Source organism: Scleropages formosus, chromosome 8 (genome assembly GCF_900964775.1).
Source record: "Scleropages formosus chromosome 8, fSclFor1.1, whole genome shotgun sequence".
Lineage (NCBI taxonomy): Eukaryota > Metazoa > Chordata > Actinopteri > Osteoglossiformes > Osteoglossidae > Scleropages > Scleropages formosus.
Window position 1 is genome coordinate 7,799,868 of NC_041813.1, and position 20,077 is coordinate 7,819,944.

At 44.0% G+C, this 20,077-nt stretch overlaps 3 protein-coding genes across 3 annotated transcripts; 1 reads left to right on the top strand and 2 right to left on the bottom strand.

Moving 5' to 3' along the window:
• Window positions 1-365: 365 nt before the first annotated feature.
• cst7 (cystatin f) lies at window positions 366-2,179 on the top strand. The gene is made up of 4 exons (XM_018766198.2): window positions 366-489; window positions 1,153-1,315; window positions 1,508-1,627; window positions 1,802-2,179. The coding sequence occupies exons 2-4, from the start codon at window positions 1,229-1,231 to the stop codon at window positions 1,880-1,882; spliced, it is 288 nt and encodes a 95-aa protein (XP_018621714.2). The 5' UTR covers window positions 366-489; window positions 1,153-1,228; the 3' UTR covers window positions 1,883-2,179.
• An 887-nt stretch (window positions 2,180-3,066) lies between these two features.
• Window positions 3,067-11,925, bottom strand: apmap (adipocyte plasma membrane associated protein). The gene is made up of 9 exons (XM_018724952.2): window positions 11,308-11,925; window positions 10,681-10,797; window positions 9,388-9,503; window positions 8,926-9,018; window positions 7,349-7,465; window positions 6,833-7,007; window positions 6,383-6,517; window positions 4,776-4,968; window positions 3,067-3,717 (listed from the first exon to the last, which is right to left on the bottom strand). The coding sequence occupies exons 1-9, from the start codon at window positions 11,403-11,405 to the stop codon at window positions 3,508-3,510; spliced, it is 1,254 nt and encodes a 417-aa protein (XP_018580468.1). The 5' UTR covers window positions 11,406-11,925; the 3' UTR covers window positions 3,067-3,507.
• A 2,083-nt stretch (window positions 11,926-14,008) lies between these two features.
• On the bottom strand, window positions 14,009-20,039 carry LOC108918051 (oocyte zinc finger protein XlCOF6-like). The gene is made up of 5 exons (XM_018724951.2): window positions 19,821-20,039; window positions 18,312-18,582; window positions 17,148-17,227; window positions 16,905-17,013; window positions 14,009-16,566 (listed from the first exon to the last, which is right to left on the bottom strand). The coding sequence occupies exons 1-5, from the start codon at window positions 20,010-20,012 to the stop codon at window positions 14,837-14,839; spliced, it is 2,382 nt and encodes a 793-aa protein (XP_018580467.1). The 5' UTR covers window positions 20,013-20,039; the 3' UTR covers window positions 14,009-14,836.
• Between the last annotated feature and the right edge of the window lie 38 nt (window positions 20,040-20,077).

Consider the following 20,077-nt stretch of genomic DNA (forward strand, 5'->3'; position numbering starts at 1 on the left):
TTTTTCATAAAACTTGGGGGGGCGGGAAGTCTCCTAGTACTTTCTATGCAGTATCAGACACTTGGTAGTAATTTTGACAATGTTGTGCATATACCATCAGAAAAATAAATGCATTGACAAAGTTAACAAAAAAAACCCCACAATCATAATGACTGACATGACGAGATTCTGAATTTGACTGCAGCATAAACAGATTTGTACAAGAGACTGTGACTAATGGTTAAGGTGCAAGTGTTTAAATGCCAACATTCTGAAATGAGGGAAATTAAAGTGTATTTCATAATTTGTAATTAAGCACCTGCCAGGTCTACAAGCTAATTGGCTGTTTTTTTTTTTTTTTTTTTAAAGAGAACTGTGATGTTGCAAACTTGCATTGAGTGTGGTTAAGAGCTGCCTTCCAGGAAGTCAAGTGGTGGTGGTGAAAAGTGCTCTGTGACATGAGGGCGGTGGAAACTCTTCTCGTCGTGCTTGCAGTTCTCTCTGTGCAGGGTGAGTTGATTGCTCAAATGAACGCTGAAGGCTTGCAGTGGAATAGCCACATTTGTGTCTTTGGTCTCTTCTCAGTGGGATGTCTTCAATGCTGCTTGTTTGCATTTTTCTGCTTTTAAAAAAAAAAAAAAAAAAAATCTAGCCACAACAATAAGTTGCATGCAACGGAAACAACCGGATTTCATTACCCATTCTTCATGTTGTTTCTCAAACGCTAGTATTCCCAGGTTCCTGGTCACTATAATCATAGCTAACTAGCCTGAGCTCACCAAGTCTTTCCTCTTCAATGGCGAAAATGCCACAAACCTGCAGCGAGTTCTGATATATATATATATATATATATATATATATATTATACCCAGCTTATTAAAAACACACTTTGTGTATACTGTTGTATTGAGTGTACGCAGTGATATTTGCAAAATGATGCAAAGTGCTGTATGTCCTATTGAAGTTGAGATCAGTTCTGAGCTTTCTTTGGCTGATCTTCAGTCAACTATTCTGTAGTATAACAGCCTCACTTCCATATTCCTGCAAAATGGAACGAGATATAGTGTGTGTGTTTTGTACTAGCTGCTAGTGGGACCATAAGTGACGTACCACAAGGGTTTTATTTTAAATCCCCCCCCCCCCTTTTTTTTTTTCCTTTTTTTCAAAAAAAAGAAAATGCCACTAGTAAGGGTCCCATTCCTGGCTCACCTCAAAAGTCAGCAATAATGACCCCAGGGTTCGGAATGCGATGCTGATTGGAATCTATGCGTTCAACAACCAGTCCAATGACAAGTTCCTGTTCAAGGTGTCCCACATCAAAGATGCTCATATACAGGTATGGTTATCATGGTATATACCTGAATCACAAAAGCTGTGGATTCTGTAGGTCTATGAATGCAAGCAGAACCTATGTCTCATTAATTGTTCCAGATACCTTTTAAGCTATGAAATCCTGTTGAACACTGTTCTTCCTCTAATTGCACAGTTGAGGATAAACTTGTCTTTAATTTGATGTCCCTGATTGCAGATTGTGAAGGGAATAAAATTTCTGTTGGAGGCAAATATCTCTCGCACCGTCTGCCTAAAGCGTGAGCCGAGCCCTGACCTGGATAAATGCAATTTCCAGCCTCTAGGAAAACTGCATAAGGTGAGGTGTATCAATCACCCATTAGAACATGGCTTTGGTGCCAAACTGCTTATCATTATGGAAGAGCTATTGTGCAGTCTGTTTGCATCATGTGTAATGAGCATCTGTACAAGACTAGTGACTATACTTTTACATGAACTGATAAGCATAGCTGGTGGCTCCATTATCTTTCAGATCTTTAACTGTCACTTTGAAGTGTGGGCCATACCATGGAAACACTGGATGAAGAACATCTTCTTTATGTGCCACCCCTGAGCTTGACAGTTTACCACCAAAAAGGGAAAGGTGCTGCTTGGAGAGTTTTGTATACCACTCTTCCACTCCACCACCTCGAGTGAAACTAATACTTGCATTGCCTTTCTCTTTAGCTAATTTGCTGTTGAACAAACTTATGCAATTTAATTTTTATACTTTATACTAAGCATGGTGTATATGATTTTGCACAGTAATGCACATGACCATTTCATACTCATTCCTCGGGAGAAAACACTGACCACATGTCTTGCCTTGACTTGTACTGGTATCCTAAAGCAAATGAATCTTTTACTAAAAGTGGTACGTAAAGCACCCTTAAACTGGGAGAATGGCTCCAGCAGATTCCAGGAACAACATTTGAAGTCTCTCTCCAGAAGAGTGCAGTCCTAGGAACAGTTCAGATACTGCGCAGAACCCTCAAACTCCAAGGCCTCTGGTAGAGGACCCAAGCTTGAGGAAGACACACGCCACCCCATGTGGGGGGGTGCGGTGGTGCAGTGGGTTGGACCACAGTCCTGCTCTCGGGTGGGTCTGGGGTTCGAGTCCCGCTTGGGGTGCCTTGCGACGGACTGGCGTCCCGTCCTGGGTGTGTTCCCTCCCCCTCCGGCCTTGCGCCCTGTGTTGCGGGGTGGGCTCCGGTTCCCCGTGACCCCGTGTGGGACAGGCGGTTCTGAAAATGTGTGTGTGTGTGTGTGGTACGTAAAGCAATGAAAACAGCACCTACCTGAAATAAAAGTCACCGCTACACTATAGCTTTGTCAACCCTGCTTATATTAGTACCATTAATTTTGGTGGTTTGAAAGTTGAACATTCCACGGGCTTGGCAGGTAGTAAGCGGAAGCACCACCTTCCAGTCATAGTGTAACCTGACCACTCCATTCAACAGTACAACCCAAAATCTTATTTCTGTTAATGTGAACTATATTCATTTCTGCCTTAAGTTGTATGTATTCAACATATAGAGATTTCACCCTACATTAGTACTGCTACATTTAACATTAAGAAATAAGTTTGGAAGTTTAATACAGGGCTGAAGCTTTTAACCACTTCATTTTTTTTTTTTTTTTTAAGCTACAATGGGAAACTACACTAATTCATGTGGAACCATTGACATGCCACAATAGTGTAAGGAACAAATTGATCAGTGTTTAGATAAAGTGAAAAAGCAGACAACCAGTCAAAGGACAGTTTATAAAATACATCTGTAATTCAAATTAACAATTCAATACAACTTATTTGACAAAAAATGGTGACAGTTTAAGTGAATGGTACAGCAGGCAATGCTTGACTTTTTTTTTGGTTCAATATAAGAAGGTGTGACCCACAAACAGAGGGTGGAAAGATCTGTAACTAATGGAAAAACAAGGGCCAAGTTTTACAGATGGAAGAAAAATAAGTGGTGTGTGGTAAGATGAAAATGATATTCAAGCTGAAACACTTGCTGTAGCCTTGGCTGAGTCACCTCACACCACATGGAAAAGGAAGCGCTACCAGCTAAAGTCAATCCGCAGGGAATGAAAGCTCATCACGGGGCGGTGTTGGGAGGGTCAAGACCCAACATTCTGCATTGGGGTTGGTTACTGGGGGGTAACAGGCCTAGAGGACTGGGGTATGGGTGACATGACTCACACTTTACTGAGGTCCAGTTTACACAGGTAGGGGGAACGGAAGGAGCCCAGGTAGAGGTGTCCATCGTACTCATGGGCTTCACTGACGTAGGCAGCCACAGCCCCATGAGGGTCATGCAAGCTCCGCTGACAGGCCCCTCCCTCAGAGAGCTCCAACACCAGGCTATAGCGGGGCACCAGCTTCAGCAGGACATCCTGGCTGAAGAGCTAGAGAGCCAGGATATGTGGAGTGAACCTTCAGTGGGCTATTACTATCTGCCATATGGCAACAAACCATCCACTATAGATCTATTTAGTATCTGTCTACAGGTATCTGAGCAAATGTTTAAAGTAAACTAAGCTAAGCAAGCCCCCTAATATCAGTCAACATGACAATCAAACAAATACTACGTGAATACTGCTCACTGACTTTCAACTGCTTGTGACAGTCAAATCAGTCTGGAGCCAGTCCCAAGAGCACAGGGTGCAAGGCTATGCAGGCTACACCCTAGATGGAATGCCAGTCCATCAAAAGATAGCCCCACACACACACACAGCTATAAGCAATTTTTAAACCTCCCATTAACCTGAAACATGTTATCTGGCTGGGGCATAAAACAAACAAGGGAGAACATTCAAACTACACACAGACTAGGGACGATTTGAACCTATGCTCAAATAGCCTGGGCTCTGAGGCGGCAGCAGCTGCACCAATGTACCACTGTGCTGCCCTGAATATTATGATTTTAAGAGATTATTTGGTTCCTTCTTTATGTAATGTTTGAAGACTTTTTATACATCTGCAATTTCACAGTTTTTTTTGTTGCTTGGGAATAGATTTAAAATTATTCCCTAGTAATACTGACTGTTGAAAAGACTTTGGGAGCTTCTGAAATGTCTCACAAAGCTTAAGCAATGGCACAGTAACCATTATTCTGATCTTCTCAAAATATGAACATTTCACTGAGATTTTTAAAACAAATTATGCTATGTTTACCATGCTGTGGGAGGTACATTTTCTTCCCACAGTCATGTGCTTCAGGTGAAGTGGCGAAGCTAAATTTCCTGTGGTGTGAACATGTTTGCGTCAGATTGCTCCGTTTTATGGATGAGTGGGTAATTATGAGCAGCTAAACGCAATGTATTTGCCATTGTATTTTGTCCTGGACAAAGGAAACCGCTAAATGACTTTTAATAATCATTGAAAATTAAGACTTATTCAGTACCAAGACAGCTCCGTGAGCTTTCCTGTTTGCATTTGCAAGGGCCCCATCCTCCATCCCTACCTTGAAGATCAGCTTCTTGATCCAGGGCTTCTGTGACAGGAAGTCCAGCATCGAGAAGCCTGGGTTGGGACGTACAGCTGACATGGCCAACCAATAACCACCTGAGCTGCTGCGGCGGATGTTGTCAGGGAAACCGGGAAGGTTGTCCACAAAAGTTTCCATGCCTCCTTTGTTGAGACCTGACACATGGACCCTAATTGAAGGACACAAATAACCCCAGAGAAAGACAGCTAGCATTTTGCATGCAACACACAGATTCCTACTATAAGCGGTCCACAACATATATAAGGGTTCTGAGGCTCTAGTAGGAATTACACAGCAGTGGATAGCTGTGAATGGCTCAGTGTGGAATAACTGACATAACAGACCATGATAAACTGCAGCTAGTAGAGAAGTACAAATAGGTACTAGCTGTTGATAAAACTGCTGATAGATAGAAAACGCCACAATGAACTGCAGTGTCATAGTTCATACTTCTCAAGTCATACTTCCCTCTAAATAAATCACCAAGCTCCCAGGTAATAGATAAGTTCTGTACCAATGAGTAATTATGGGTTTTAATAACAAAAAGGCAGGAACTCTTCCGGACTGACAAAACAAGCGCTTGCCAAAACAATGTAACTTCTATTATGGGGGAACCAAGCATTTTTCATTGAGAAATCCATTACTTTTGCTTGGCTGAGGCAATTATCCAAATTGACTTAAAATTCAACACTTTATATAGCTGGACATTTTACCATGATAAAAATTAAACACCTATCTCAGTAGCACAATAGCAGGGCTCCTCCCAGAGAACAGCCACATCCATGTCACCAGTCATGCTACCTACAGCCGATACTGATAAAAGTGAACTTTTATACCATGAGAGTCATGATCCGATGTCGAGAGAAAAAGATCTTACATTTACATTTAGATGATGCTTTTCTCCAATGTAACTTAAAATGTTAAGCTACCTACAATTATTTACCCACTCTTATACAGCAGGGTAGTTTTGATATGATGTTGGCACTGCAGTTGACAGGAAACAGACTTGAAATAGAAGTGTGCCTCCCCAACCATGAAAATGGCAAAGCTGTGGGAAGCTCTGCCCACACCTCTGCTAGCTTTAGAAAGGACCCGCCATTTGTCTTCTATCCAGGCAGCCTAATGAAGACTTTGTTGCCTAGGCAACTTCACGCCTGTATCACTTATTCAGGTGATGCTTTCTGAAGGCTCCCCGAGCTTCTTGCTGATTGTACGAACCACCTCACATGGTGGCAAAAATTTATTCATGAAAACTAGTAAAAGATGGGAGGGGTGGTGCTCTGGCTGCTTGGGAAACCATTTAACATTCTGACCACGAGTGGTGCAACAGTTATGCTGACAGAAGGTTATGAAACGGGCTGTGCACAAGATAAGATGTTCCTTAAAAATGAAATCATTGCAACACAGCTGCCCTTGAAGAACACTAACGTTTGTAACAATTACATTATCGGGATAGTCCGGACAGATTTCACATGTGGGACAAAGGGAAAGAGCTGTGCAACAAACAGAAGGATGGAACTGAAATAGTAATGTTTGTATCCCTAAATCAGATGCTGCATGCACTGGCACACACAGGACCCTACCTCCGTATCCTGGCCATGGTGGTCTCTGCCACTAGAACAGACTCCTCATCAGGGCACAGCTGAATCCCATTGGGAAAGCGCAATCCATCCATCAGGACAGTCACCTCCCTGGTCACCGTGTCATATTCCAAGACACTGTGAGCACAGGAATCTAGTGAGACCTTGGCTGGGAAAGCTAGAGATGTGAACATAATCTTATTTTCAGTACGTTCCTTAAACCATTCAACCCCCAGCTAGTGCTTTACGGCTATGAACCACAGCCTGACGGAGCTTTTAGCTGGTGAACCAACAAAAGCAGCTGTTTCAGATGAACCCTTTCCCAACATGAGAGAGGCCTGAAGCTGATAACATTACTGTTGCATGACAGTACCGCTAGAATGGAAATGCCACATGGCTGAGTCCTGATGCCTGAGAGAGCTACTGGCCCTAATGCTGCATGCCAGCAATTACCGTCCGTCTGCAGTGGCCTCCATAACAAGGTGAAGGAAGTCCCGCCGCTGCCACTTGCTGCTGGAGTCGGTGAAGTACACCTTCTTGCCATCCTGCGTCACATCCAGGTCGTTCACGAAGGACAGTTTTCGGCCCTCCACCACCTGCCCAGTTGATACCAAGGTATTCACCTCCCCTGATGTACAGAGAGAGAACCAGTGGATACAATGCTTCCTTGACTTGGAAACATAGAACTTCAGGCTGATGAGACCTGATACAGAAGCATGAACATGTGAGAACATCTGAAGTAGTGTAAGGACAATCGACCGTACTCATGAGGAAAATCAGAAGTTATGATTGAAACTTGACAACTTCAAATAAAGTAACTTATTTCCCAAAAACAGAATTCCTATTTACTGGTATTTAAAACACTTCTGCCATAAGGTTCTTTCTTTTGCTGCAATGACAAAGGGCCTTACAGCATATTACATAATAGTACATGGCTGGACTGTAGTGAGAGTTTGACCCTGGCCTGACCTGTGATTGGATTAACTTCAAAAAGGCCGAGGTAGGCGTCTGCTACAAACAGGGTGCCATTAGTTCCCACGCGGATCCCAAGGGGGCGGCCACAGGTTGGCTCCTCATCATAGGAACCTGAAAACATGAACCCTGATGAGCTGCTAGACTGATGAAGAAGCATCAGAATTGCCTCAGATAATGCTGAACATACACTATTAACTGTTACAGGCAGTCCCCGAATTACGAACGAGTTCGGTGTCTTCCGTCTGTCTTTAAGTTGGATTTTGACGCAAGTTGGAACAGTTAGGTATGGTGGGTATCAAATGTCAGCTGTTTGTCTTAATATATCATGTACCTTTCTGTGCATAAAAAATAAACTTCGGATACACTAAAACATCTTTAATATAACAATACAGTAATAATAATGCAATAAGAAATGTAACTACCGTATTTATAATAGAAATGTAGAAAGAGAATTAGTGTTACTACTGTCATGATGAACAGACGGCACGGAGGAGGCTGGACCCAAGTGCAGGATCATTTATTCAGAATCAAAGGAATAGACGTGATCTTGTGGTCGGGGACGGGCGAATGGTCGGTCGATCGGTGCAGTGAACAGAGGCGAGGATCCAAAATTGTGGTTGAAGGACAAGGTCGGCGGTCATTATCAAAGAGACGTGGAACAGAACTGGGGAATGATGAGGGACAGGACTTGAAGAGCATAAAGCGAGGTAGGTTTGAGAACGCGGGGGCGGGGGGGTTGTCTGGAGTGAGATTCTGCACTAGGAAGAATTGTCTTTTGTAGATGAGTGAGAGAGAGCGTGTGTGAGCACGAAACAGTGAAGAAACTTTAATGTTCGCTTTTCTATTGTTCATTGGCATTTCACCCTTCGCTTTATTATTTCCTCTTTAGTTTCAATTGCGATCGTTTCCCTTTTCTTGGATGCATTACCATCACTGGCATCACAGTTACACTTTGGTGCCATGGTTGGATAGTTGGGAGGGTAAAAACAAAAAAATTAAAGCCAAATACAGTAACACACGAGACACTCAACAGGAAAAGAAGGAAGTCCACCCCACCTCAGGCTCATGCGCCCCACCTACGAGCCGACAAACTGCTGGAGACGACCAATGTTTTGATCTACGTTGCAAAGTAGCGCCCGTTTGTTATTACAACCATTGTATATACAGTAACTGATTTTTAATAGGCAGTAACATAGATGTTTATCATCAAGTATTATGTACTGTACATAACTGTGTTATACTTTTATACAACTAGCAACGCAGTAGGTCTCCTCACACCAGCAACACCATGAACACGCGATTAACACATTGCCCTACGATGTTATGATGGCTGCGACATCACTACTGGTTTTTCAGCTCCTTTATAATCTTAGGGAACCACTGTCGTATATGCGGTCGGTCGTTAAGTGGCACATGACTGTAGACACGAAAACTGTTTGAAAAGGTTATGTTGAAAGAAAGAAAGAAAAAAAAATCACTTTCTGCTGCAATACATTCAGTCAGTTGTGAAACACTAAGCAGCGACTAATTAACAGACCTGTTTGACAGGAAATGACTGGGTGCAGTCTTACCACAGGGTGGCTTTCCCAGGGTAGCCAGGACATGAATCCTCCTGTCCTGAATCTTCACTACCTTGCCATCGGCTGTGCCTGTATAGAACACATCTGCATAGCAAGAAATGCACGAAGAAGTCAAGCTTAGCTCAAGTATGTATATAACATGTTGAAAGTATTTCTCCGATGTACCACAACAATCAGTTTTCGTAATATCAAATCAGCGTAACTGAGGCAAACAGTGACCCGACTGTCAATTAGTCTGAACGAAGAGGGAAAAAAGAAGGGGGGGGAACCTTAAAACACAGCTCTGACTAACCGGGGGGAGGACTTAGTATTACAGGTCAATACAATTGTATGCTAGGAATTCAGTATCAAAAACCACTGTGTAACACAGTGCCTCCAGGCCTTTATCATTGTTAACTCACATGGGGAGAGGAGGTGCCTGTGCTTGCAACACACTCTTCCAGTCCTACTGACCTCCGATGTTGGCGATGGACTCCGGTCCCAGTAGCTGGTCTTCGAACAGTCTTTCGGCTTGCCTCAGCTTGAAGTTGGGCTCAAAGCAGCCTGACATGAGAGGCGGTTCACCAAGGCTGGAATTACAAAGGAGGGGTAAATCTACATTGCAAGTACCTCTGAGTCCAGCCACTCTTGTGGCTGCACGGTGGCACAGCGAGTAGCGCCGCTGTCTCACAGCGTCTGGGTGGTGAGAGAGAACGTGGGATCGATCCCCGCTCAGTCTGTGTGGAGTTTGCATGTTCTCCGTGTGTCTGCGTGGGTTTCCTCTGGGTGCTCTGGTTTCCTTCCACAGTCCAAAGACATGCTGTTTAGGTTCCCCCATAGTGTGTGAGTGACAGAGAGAGTGTGTTTCCCTGATGTATGGGTGAGTAGTGTATCTAGCAGTGTAAGTCACTGCAGTGAATAAGGTGTGTGGGCTGGTAACGCTACATAATATCCATTGTCAGTCGCTTTGGAGAAAAGCATCCGCTAAGCGAATAAAAGTAAATGTCATACCAAACAGTAAGTCCAAAAGGCAATCGCAAAGAAGACAAATTAATATTCCTGCTTCAGACTACAAAAAACAATGATTAACACTTGAACCGAAGCCACGTCATGAATTTTAACATGGAGGCGCAGGTGGTAGAGCTGGACTAGAGCCCAGCTCAGAGCAAACTCTGCAGCGCTTGCGGCTCCAGTCCAACATGATGCCAAATACAAACAGCGTTATCGGTACGTGGCGCAAGAGCAGACGCCACAAGGACAGCGACCGAATGACAAGCTCCAAGTAGGACACGGGTCACCTGGGCTCACAGAGCAGCTGTTGCATTTGACAAATACTGTTTAACGCGCATAATACAGCGAAACGCGGCGTGCGGCCTGTCCAATCACAGGAATAACTGCAACACCTTGCCACTGTCATTCTTCGCAACAAGGAGCATCAGCCTCAACCTTCCATGCATGGCTCCACCACACCGGCTCCAAGTTGCGGAAGAAACGCAGCGAAAAGCACAGCTGGAGATTACGGTTGCAACGGAGAGCGCAGCTGTCCCATTGCAACAGCAGCAGTCCTTGCACATATCAAATTGGTCAATTTAAAAACAAGCAGTAAAAGCCAGTGGAATGCAACAAAAAAAAAACAAACACTGGGCGTTGGGCTATTACTCAGCTCAAATCTAGTGGTGCAATTCAGCGGGGCAGGAGGGCAGAGAAGCCGCGCCAGCTCTGACGGGGCAGATTAAGCAAGGGAGGACAAAGGCGGGGGCAGCTCACCTGAACACCTCCGGCTGGATGGGCGACTCCAGCAGGAAGATGATGCCCAGCACAGGAAGCAGGAGGAAGGCTCCCAGTGATAAAAGGGTTATCCGGAAAACCCGGCCACTGTACGTGCTGGGGAGGGAGAAAAGAAAAGTTCAGTGATCTCCATGCCAGGAGCATGGGGGCAGCGCACGGGACACACAGGTGCATGGCGGACAACATAGAGTCTATATTAGAGTTTATGACAGACTGTAGTCCCCGGGGTGTGATATCCACTGTCCACTCTGCACTAGACAGGAACAGAGCAAAAGAAAAATAAGGCAATCCCTGACTGCATATTCACACACTGCCTGTTTCATACATGATACAGTGCACTGCTGCTGGTTTCACTGGTGATACCTGCTTGACTGTCTGTGTGTGTGTGTGTGTGTGTGTGGGGGGGGGGGGGGGGGGGGTGAAGTTAAAAAATAACACACAAATGAGCCTCAAAAACTACTTTTTTTAATTGCCTCAGCTGTATTTTACTGTAACATTACTTTGAAGGCAGGGCTCACCCCACAGAAGAGCTGCTCCCAGTGGACGAAAAAGCTGACGAGATGTGACTGACTGCGACTGTGTGAGTTGATGGCGGAGCGGACGCACCTGGAGCCTTTGCCGCGGCGGCGCTCCTGCGACTCGTCCGTGATGACCTGCGGTCTGTTGTTGAGCCTCCTGAAGCGCAGTCCGTCGTTCTCGTTCATGATTCCTGCAGCGGACAAGTCCTCGGCGAGCGCCCGGGTGTCAGAGGCTAGCTACATGCGGCCGAGTGGAGCGGAGCGGGAGGGAGTCGGGCTGAGCGCCGCAGGTCACCGCACGAGCCTCTCGACCGTTCCCTGTCACACAGCGCAGCCTTGTAACGGCCGAGCACCGCACGCGCGCTCCTCGTAATGTTTGACTAGAACAGAGACGCATAGAGACCTACGCTGCCCCCTAGTGTTCGGAGGACTAACACTCGCACGACGGAAACTGGAGTAGAGAGCATTTCCGGAAAGGTATTGCGGGGGTTTGGTTAAGGCGAAGCGCGTGGACGCTTTTCCGTCTTTGTTATTGAAGAACCTATTAGAACACCGCTACGCAGCGAAAATCATGGGCGCAAACACGAGGAGAAAATGCTTTCAGTTTGAAAACCCCTTTTTCCTCATAGACCTGCACCTCATCTGAGGTTTCCCAGCTGGCTTTGCACTCGTATCTATTCCACTTTACTATCCAACCGTGCTCACCCCTTATATTCCCCGTGAGCCCCCACAGCGGTTGACGATTCACATTTTACCCACAATTCTTAGCAATTTATAACAAACCCATTTCCCGCTCGAACATGACGCTCCCCAGCAACGCGTCTGCAAAATAAAATAACTTTACTTAAGAATCACACGTCTGCGAGTATGTCTCTTTCTCCTAATGTAATGCACAAATTGTATTTTCTCTGAGATGTACGTCGCTTTGGAGAAAAGCGTCTGCTAAATGAATACATGTAAATGTAATGTAACGTGTCGTTACAGTATCAAAAACATCATCAGGGGCACTTGCTACAATACAAATGCTCATTATGGAAGAAGAAAAAGACTCCGAAAAGCGAACAAAGATAAAGTGCGCATCGCTATTACATCCTGAAATAGCTTGCAAATAAGTCTTTGCATCTTTTTTTACAGTATTTAAATGTAGGACTCTTTTCTAACTCTTTTACTATGGCGTGTATATAACGCGGCAATATAACTGTAATCAACAAAAGATATTTTAAAATTATTTTCAATGGGATTAAAGTTGATCACATCAAGTTTTTAAAAGTTAATATCAATGTTTGCCTCTAAATGTTTGCAGTTCAATCCAAAAAGTTTTTTTTTTTTGGTCATAACCAAAATAAATATTCGAAGGTCGCAGGTTCGATCCCCACCTCCAAGTGTAGTACCCTTGAGCAAGGTACTTACCCTAAATTGCTCCAGTAAAAAATCACCCAGCTGTATAAAGGGGTAAATAATTGTAAATACTTTTAGAGAAAAGCATCAGCTAAATGAATACATATAAATGTAACGTATACATAACTGTGTAGTTTCATTCGGGATCAATAATATGAGATATTTAATAATACGTAATTCTGCACTCGGGATAACTGAAACAGTCCCGAACAACCCAACAACTCGGGTAAAATACCTGGGTACGTACTGTGTTTCTGTGTCGGTCCAGTTCCTAGTCTATACAGTTGTAGTTGGCGGCATCTACATGGCCATGTTGCCTTACTTTTGTAACTCATCTTGTTCGTAACTGACTCCATAATCGCTTATTTCGCCTATTCATAACTCAGATGAAACACATTAAAAGTTCAACGTTCACTTTTTTTAAATCCCCCTAAACTTGAGGTTTCACGAGGACCCCACGTGACGTCTACTGTACTGTTACTACAGCACCATCTGCTGGTCAAAACTGTAATCGGTTGTTCCGACTTACAAAATATCAAAGTTACGAACGTTCAACCAGTTACGTTGAAATAGCATTTTCTTTATTTTAAAATGTCTACCTATAGTGGAGCAAACAAACCCGTGTTTACCCCACAAGCCCATAAATGGTGGTAAGGGGCACCTTAAAGAAAGATTCATACAGGACGAACTTCACTCAACATGCTTCGGGGATGGGGGTGGGGGTGGGGGTGGGGGTGGGGGCGGGGGCGGGGGCGGGGGCGGGGGCGCGGTGGGTTGGACCACAGTCCTGCTCTCCGGTGGGTCTGGGGTTCGAGTCCTGCTTGGGGTGCCTTGCAGCGGACTGGCGTCCCGTCCTGGGTATGTCCCCCTCCCCCTTCGGCCTTATGCCCTGTGTTACCGGGTAGGCTCCGGTTCCCCGTGACCCCATATGGGACAAGCGGTTCTGAAAATGTGCGTGCGTGTGTGTGTGCGTGTGTGCTTCCAGGGCTTAAGACTCATGTCTGGTGTCCGTGAGAGCAGCTGATTGTCATAGAGTCAGAAAGAGGAGGCAAAGTACTGCATGGGGTCCAGAATAAAGGCAATAAAGAAAGTTGAAAACCAGCACAAAAGCAGTCAAACTGTACATCCTTATGGGATGAATTATTCAAGTTACTTTGTGTAAACTATATATATTTTCAGTAATGTCTTTTATTTTATAGAAGTTCTAAAAATAAAGTAATAAAAAAATCAAAGTGTATTTTTTAAAATTCATTATAACTATTTCAAGGATTTTAGTGAACCTAACCGTAAATAACTCAAGGGATGTCTTTATTTGGCTTTTATCAACTGTGAAGTTAAAAACATCCCTCCAGTCACAGTTGTATTTGTAAGGTCAAGAGCCAGTGTGCGTCGTTCATCCTTAAAGAGAACATCATGACTCATTCAGGACTAAAAATGTGTCTAGTCAGCAAACACCGAAACACCAAAGATAGCAGCGTCTTCAACCTAAAAATAGATCTCCTAACCATGCTTTTACTACTATTAACAAAATGCCCAATCTGAACAGCTGAATATACAGTATTAAAGAATAGCATGAACCCATTTATCATTTTAAAAGACAAACCAAAGATAAAACAATTTTTAATTCAAATATAATTCAAATTTGTGGGATTCAGCTATTTTTACCACTGTGTTGATATGCCTTTTGTTATTACCCACCACAAATAAAGCCTTTAATCTTTTCCATCGCAACTGTGTGCTGGTAATAAAAGGTAATGAATAAAATATCTTATGAACTACACCCTTCAGAAAAAAATATCACCATCTCCCTTTCACAGCTCAAACCTTATATAAAAAATGTCCAAAATGTTACTCCGCTGAAAAAACAACCCCAAAACATATTAGGTCCTATATTGCCCTATACAAAAATTAAATTAAGCACGATTTTAAAAAAATTGTTTTTTAATCCTCAAAAGAAAGGAAACACTTCCATTATGGGCCTTTTTATAAGAAAGTGTAATTGCTATCTAGAACTGTCCGTTTATCTAGAGCAAAAAAAAAGTCAAAATCTGTCTGTAATCCCAGTAACATAGATCTGGTGACAGAGAAAACTGGATTTACCAAAATCTTATCATCATGGTAAGACATTTTAAAGTGCTTTTCTGACCTTGAAAAGAAGCCGAAAGGCTCGCTATAAAAACGTTGAGTGTATACGTAACAGCTGACAAAACACATTTATCTTAACCATAAATACACTTGTGTTCCTTAAGATTTCTCAAGTAAGAGAAACACTTTCCACACCTATCGCAGATGAAAGACTTCTCTCCAGTGTGGATTTGCTGGTGCGCCTTCAGGTTATTTGCTTGGCTGAAGCTCTTGCCACACGTAGCGCAACTGAACGGTTTCTCTCCGGTGTGAATACGCTGGTGCCGAGTGAGATTCTGTGCGACGCTAAAGCTCTTCCCGCACACTTGACAACCGAACGGTTTCTCTCCTGTGTGAGTGCGCTGGTGTAAATTAAGGCTACTTTGCTTGGTGAAGCTCCTACCACACTGCGCACAGCTGTACGGTTTCTCTCCCGTGTGAATCAGCAGGTGTGTGTTAAAATAGCTTGCAGAGCTGTAACTTTGTCCACATATACTGCAGCTGTATGGCTTCTCTCCTGAATGTATTTGCTGGTGCGTCTTGAGATTGTTGGCCGTACGGAAAAGCTTTCCGCACTCGAAACAGCTGTAAGATTTCTCTCCGGTGTGAATCTGTTGATGTTTTTTCAAATAATTTGCAGAACGGAAGGTCTTACCACACTCACCGCAGCTGTATGGTTTCTCGCCAGTGTGAACTCTCTGGTGCGTTTTAAGGGCACTTTTTTGATTAAAACTCTTTCCGCAAGTGTCACAAATGAACGCTTTTTCTCCAGTATGAATGCGTTGATGCACCTTGAGATGGCTGGCTTGAGTAAAAGTTTTGTCGCACGTCACACAGCTGAACGCTTTCTCTCCCGTGTGGATACGCTGATGCCTGCTGAGGTTCGGCGCGAGGCTGAAACACTTCCCGCATACGTCACAGGCAAATGCTTTCTCGCCCGTGTGAACTCTGTGATGGATATTAAGAGCACTTTTGTTGCCAAAGTTCTTGCCACACTTGACACAGCTGTATGGTTTCTCTCCCGTGTGAATCCTCTGGTGCATTTTAAGTCCGCTTTTCTGACTGCACCTTTTCCCGCATACATCGCAGCTGTACGGTTTCTCGCCTTTGTGTACCGTCAACCGGTGTACGTTGAGACTACGTTTGGCTGTGAAACACTTTCCACACTGTGTGCAGTGAAATGGTTTCTCCCCTGTGTGAACAACGTGGTGAGCTTTAAGGTCTCTTTGTCTCGCAAAGATTTTCCCACATTGGGAGCAGCTGAACCGCTTCTCCCCTTTGTGCACATTCAACCAGTGCACTTTCAGACTGCATTTCACCGGAAAGCTCTTCCCGCACTGTGTGCAAGTTAGTGGTCTCCCCCCTTTGGAAATAATTTGGTGTTCTTTAAGATGACTCTGTGTGCCAAAAATCTTCTCGCAGTACGTGCAACTGAATCGCTTCTCTCCTTTGTGCACTATTAACTGATGTACATTTAAACTACACTTTGCCGTGAAGCGTTTCCCACACTGCGTGCAACTATAAGGTTTCTCCCCAGTGTGTACAACTTGATGTGCCTTCAGATTACTTAACCTACCAAAACTCTTCCCACACTGCGTGCAAATGAACTGTTTGTCTCCTTTTTCAGCATCTACTAGGGTTCTTGCGTTCTTCAGCGGACGAAGTCTTGCGCCGTTTTTATTTTCATGCGGGTTTGAATTTGCTTTTGCGGGCGGAGCGTCCCCTTCCTCTTGATCCGAAGGAGCACCTTGTGCATCTAACTCATCACAGAGCTGAAGGTCAATATTTCGGTTTCCAGCAGAATCATCTTCAGGCCCTACAGAGTCTGAAAGGACAAAAATAATGACTACACAACTCTCAGATGATACAATCATAAAACCAGCTACCATGTTGTTCAAACAAATGCTTTTCCCTGTAAGAAAATCTAAACAAGTCTTCGCTACGGTGAATGCATCTATAAAACAAAAAAGTAATAAGAAGTTGGGTTACACTGGAAAAAAAAATGGCTCCAAAAATAAGATTTAAAAAAAAAATAACATCTTCAAAATTATATTTCCCCCAATATCTTCTGATCATCCCAAATGCAGTGTGGCAAAATAAGCCGCTAGTACAGAAAATCTGTACAGACAGGCTGGTGTCCAGCATTTTAACCTCTGAACTCACTCTCTTCTTTAGTCTTCAGCCATCCTAGTGGATCACTGTCAGCTTCAAGTCCTTCATTGTTCAGGATGGACTCAGTCCGGCCCTGGCCATCATCCTCCTCAACTACAAGCTGCAACATGGGACCGAAAGCATTACTCGGAATAAACAGCTCCAGCAGTCGCAAAGATAGCATCTTAACAAAGATATCTTTTTTTACAGCCCCACAGCCTAAATTCCTGAATGATGACTAGTACATCAACTGACCTTGTTGATCACGGCAACAGAGTCCTCAGCTGGAAATTCTCCTTCATTCTGCCGGTCTAAAAGAACAGACCGATCCTCTTCTAAACAAGGAGGGGGACAAATAAACAGGTCCAAGGGAGCAAATTCAGAGATAGAGGACACACAATTAAGTGTGGCAGGCTTCACATTGCCACTAAAACAGGTGAAAATGCACCATGGCTCTCAGCAGCAAAATCACCGGAAAAGAGCAAAAATAACACTGTGCTGAAAAATTAAATATGAAAAGAAAAAGCAGGAACAGAGCATACGATAAACCCGGCTGTTCCTGTAACACCTTCTTCTGCTGCCTGTAAGATACCGGCACATTCCAAGTGCTCATCAGACCACACTTGGTCAGACCACAACTCAGTGTTTACATTGGCCCTCAGTGTTATGAACGGTCAAGTTACGAATTTTGGAAGCTATAAACCTTTCCCGGTATATTTAATAACTTTAATTTGCATTTTCTCCTCATCCATTCCCTTAAATTTGCACAGTTTGTTGCAGAGAGAGTTTGCATCATATTTGTATCATTCTGTCAAGTATTTATAGAGCAAACTAGTAGACATATTTTTTTCCAGAAATTTTGAAGCCATTTAAAACAATTAATTTTAAAGTTCCTAGTTTAAATTTGAATTAGTTGTAATAATTATGTCTCGGATTTTTGCAGAGCCTAACCTATATACATCAAGTGAAGTTGCATCATTATTATTATTATTATTATTACTACTACTACGACTACTACTACTATAAATTTTTCAAGAGATGTTTAGAGTCACCAGCCCACCTAAAATGCACATCTTTGGACTTTGGGAGCAAACCAGAGCACCGGGACGAAACCCATACACACAGGTTCTCGGGCAATCTCCAGCCCCAAGACAGGCAGAACATGCAAAATCCAAACAGACTGAATGAGTCCGAAACTCACATTTGAAGGTACAGCCCAGGAGCTGAGAGGAACCGGCTCTGTCCACCGTGCCAATTATGACTTTCTACTGAAAGTGACTTTGGACTTACGAACAAAGCAACTTACAAACAGACTTCCAGTACCAAATGTGTTCATAAAGCGAGGAGACAGCGCATTTAGACTGAAAGGGAGCTCAATCACTGAGCAGCGACGGAAAAGGAGACACCACAGCAACCCACCTCTGATGGCTCCTCCGCGCTGGCCGTCCACCGGAAGTGCGACGACATGTTGGGGTTTCTTTGCGGAACTCTTCCGCGGCCCTCTCCTTCGGAGGCCCTGCTTCGCCACGCGCTCGCTCTCCATCAGCCGAAGCCTCCTCTTCAGGGAGTCATTCTCATTCTGCCTCTGGGATATCTCCAAGCGCATCAGCGCAAAGTCCTCGTTAACAAGTCTGATAATCTTATCAGCAGCTTCTTTCGACAAGGTGTCCATGATGGAGGCTAGCTGTGTCTGCAAGAGAAGCGCGTGAAATCGTCAGTATTCTGAGTTTTATGCAGCTACAAGTGTGACTAACTGTACTTAAGAATCACGCGTCTGCAGCTATGTCTCTCTTCCTGCTAATGTAACGTATACATTGTATTTTCTATGAGATGTAAGTCACTTTGGAGAAAAGCATCTGCTAAATGAATACATGAAAACGTAAATGTAAACCTCAGCATCAAGCCGACGTCGCTAGTTTTACAGTGTGCAATGTACAGAATTATCGAAGTTCAGATTCTGATCCCCTAAAACCTGCGATAGACACTAGGTTACTCACAGGGTACTATGGTCTGTGGGCGTGGTTATACAGGATACCACGGTAACATCCAGGCTTTCGAATTACTAGAATGTGATGCATGTGCGCGTTATACTGTGGAAGGCAACAAACCGAATGCACTCAAGAATCAAGTGTTGCAGATCGCTCCTTCTGATCACTTTTCCCAATGTTCTCATGTGAAGTACATTTACATTAATAAATGTAAAGTATCAGTGTGGGTAGTGTGAAGAGAAGGGGCGGCACGGTGGCACAGCTGATAGCGCTGCTGCCTCACAGCGCCTGGGTGGCGCGAGAGGAGGTGGGTTCAATATCTGCTCAGTCTGTGTGGAGTTTGCATGTTCTTGGGGTGCTCTGGTTTCCTCCCACACTCCAAAGGCAAGCTGTTCAGGTTCACCCATAGTGTGTGAGGGACAGAGAGAGTGTGTGTGTTCCACTGATGTATGGATGAGTGACCCGGTGTAAACAGCGTATCTAGCAGTGTATGTCACCGTGGTAAAGTGTGTGGACTGATATAACACTACAGAGTTCATTCAAAGTTGCTTTGGAGGAAAAAGTGTCTGAGAAATAAATAAATGGAAGAGAAGGAAACCTGTGTGTTGGGGACAGGCAGGTGGAGAGTGCAAACACGGAGCACGGCATCTTTTTTTCGTGACAGAACAGTAAACCCCGAAAGAAGACACAATTTTACTTATTTATAAATTATATAATTTATAGGCCTGCGGTCCGACCAAGCAGAGCAGCCATGCAGCTGTGACAGTGAGTAATATTAATCCCAGTGGGAGAACTATATAATACCAGACATGCTCTTGCAATCCTAAGTAATAATAACCATCACTTAATTAGAACATACGCCGTAGTTTCTAACAGTTTTAGACAGTTAAGTTTATTCGGACACTCATTCAGCTCTTCAGCACTGAACAGAGTAACTGACCGTTCTCCCGTCGGCGGCCGCCGGCGTCTCGAGCTCACCGCTCGCGCTCAGGGCGAGCTCCAAACGCAGCTCGCCGGAGGAGGCTGCTGCGGTCCCCTCCTTCAAAAGTCTGCTTATTTCTGTCACAGCAGCTTTAGCGAAAATATCCATAATAGAGGCTATTCGTGTCTGGAAATGCACACCGTTCAGCATTGTCTGAGCTAGGGGACGGACCCAGGAACAGAAATGTAAGGAAGAAATTGTTGCACGGTTGCGTT